Source organism: Rutilus rutilus (genome assembly GCF_951802725.1).
Source record: "Rutilus rutilus genome assembly, chromosome: 24".
Taxonomy (NCBI): Eukaryota; Metazoa; Chordata; class Actinopteri; order Cypriniformes; family Leuciscidae; genus Rutilus; species Rutilus rutilus.
The window spans coordinates 557,501-559,601 of NC_140228.1; the positions used below are offsets into that span (position 1 = coordinate 557,501).

A 2,101-nucleotide genomic window follows, 5' to 3' on the forward strand; every position below is an offset into this window, starting at 1 on the left:
AAAAGTCTCCGGTCCATCGCGCGAGCCTCACAAACGCCCCGCGCGCTCCTCTCGTGCTCCTCCGCGACACACCGAGACTATTCCCGTTCGTCTGAGCCGTTACACCTCCGTCCGCGTGTTTGCACTAGTTTAACCGAGTCCGTTCGCCGTTACCGAGTTTAGGAGCGCCGCCGGAGGAGCGTGACGTCACTGGAACTCGCGCGCGCGCGCTCTCGCTCTCTCTCTCTCTCTCTCTCTCTCTCTCTCTCTCCTCAAGATTCAAATAGCTTTATTGACATAGTGAAATAAATATTTACATTGCCAACGCATTAATAACACTATAGCCTATGATGAAAATAAATTAATAATAAGAAAATAATAAAAATTAACAAAAATGATAAAAATTTACATGAAATTTAAACATAGCAATACATTTTTTTAATCTTCTAATATTTATATCAGTGTCTCTAGGAATATAGTGGATAGCTCTGGATTTTTTCCCAAATCCAGTTGCGCAGTTCAATGAGAGATGCGCGTGCACATCATCAGCAGAGCTGGATAATATTCCCAAAAGTCACACACGGAACTGCTGTGTGTGTGTGTGTGTGTGTGTGTGTGTGTGTGTGTGTGTGTGTGTGTGTGTGTGTGTGTGAAACGCAAGGAAACTTTAAAGCAGGGGTCTTCAGTCTGGCTCCGCAAGGGAGCGCTAGAGAGCCCGACAAAAAAAAAACGAATAAGAAAAGGTATAAAAAAAGGAAGAATAATAATATAAATACAAAACTAATAAATAATTGCTGTGCTAGAATAGCACATTAATTTAAGTAATATTCTGTTTTGTTTTTTGTTTTTTTTTACTGTAAAATACTTTCCAAAATGCTAGATATATTTATATAATTTATCATAGTATACATTTGGTCTTTATACAAGAAACTATATGACTATATAGATGTATATAATATATAGATGACTTATAGATGATATAGATATATAGATGTCTATATAGATTAAATTTAGGTTGTTCTTTATTTATTCCTTGAGATAAGTCCACTGCTCTGGGAAAAATAATTGATTCCTTTCTGTATTGTTTATGGGTTTTTAAATCAACATGATAATAATTAACAAGTGTTTATTGAGGCATTGGTCATCACATTTTGATTCGAGTAAAAATTTCTCAGGGGAAGTTTATTTAAATCCGTTTTAATATGACTGTTCATTTAATAGAGGGGCATGTTGTCACAGCGTGAAACTGCTGCTTTCCGACACTGGATGTTTTTAACGAATGAAAACACAGTAAAACACAGCCTCATTAGGCTATTCATGTCACGCTTCACTTGTGAAGAAACACACACACCTTTAGACTGAACACGTAACATGACGTCACTGTTTCTGTCGTTCACACGGAGACGATAACGCTATCGTTTTCAAAAATGTGTAATTTGTTTGCATTTTCTTTTATTCGTGTACATGAACGGTCAGCGATCATCTGGACGTGTAGTTTATTTTAATAAAGACTATTTTTGTCAGATTTGTTGTCTTTTTCAAGTGTTTTGCCTATACCACACACACCATAACAGACAAAAGTTATCATTTATTAATGGCTTAAAGTAACAGCATATAAAACCTGTGACAACATGCCCCGTCCTGACATTCATGGAGATCACAGCGTTCGCCTCTGAATGTAAATCGACATCAGTGTGTTTTACTGTCTTCACTCGTCATTGATATGTTTGTTTGGAGGACAGAATTCCCCGTAGGTTTTCCTATTGAACTGGGCAGTTTATGCGACCCGAAACCTTATCCGCCCCGTGGGACGACTTGCCCCGTCTCAGCTGACATGTTTGTGTGTGTGAATCAATAACGATTAAAGAGGCAAGTATTCCCAAAGTGTCCTCATATAACACGGATCAGTTTCAACACATTCATCCTGGAAAACGAGGCAGTTCCCAACATCCGGTCTTCTCCTGACCCCGTGACCCCGAAGCCGTGTGTCGACAGGTTTAATCGTATACGAGTGTCCGAACTCTCGCCTGTATCAGTATATGTATATAAACTTCATAGCCAGCACAGATCTTGCTGAGTTGCGTTTGCTTCTGCTGACCACAACAGTCTCATTTATGAAGCT

General features: G+C 39.0%; 1 protein-coding gene across 11 annotated transcripts in view; it reads right to left on the reverse strand.

The window, feature by feature from the left end:
- ptprma (protein tyrosine phosphatase receptor type Ma) overlaps positions 1 to 238 on the reverse strand; it is a 230,629-nt gene extending 230,391 nt beyond the window's left edge. For 9 of the 11 annotated variants that reach the window (XM_084398288.1, XM_084398296.1, XM_084398294.1 and 6 more), the window contains exon 1: positions 1 to 198. This exon is cut by the window's left edge and continues 65 nt beyond it. In XM_084398288.1, the coding sequence (XP_084254414.1) occupies positions 1 to 17 (17 nt within the window). In that variant the 5' untranslated portion in view covers positions 18 to 198. The other 2 variants (XM_084398290.1, XM_084398287.1) reach the window with 2 other exon arrangements.
- Positions 239 to 2,101: the final 1,863 nt, after the last annotated feature.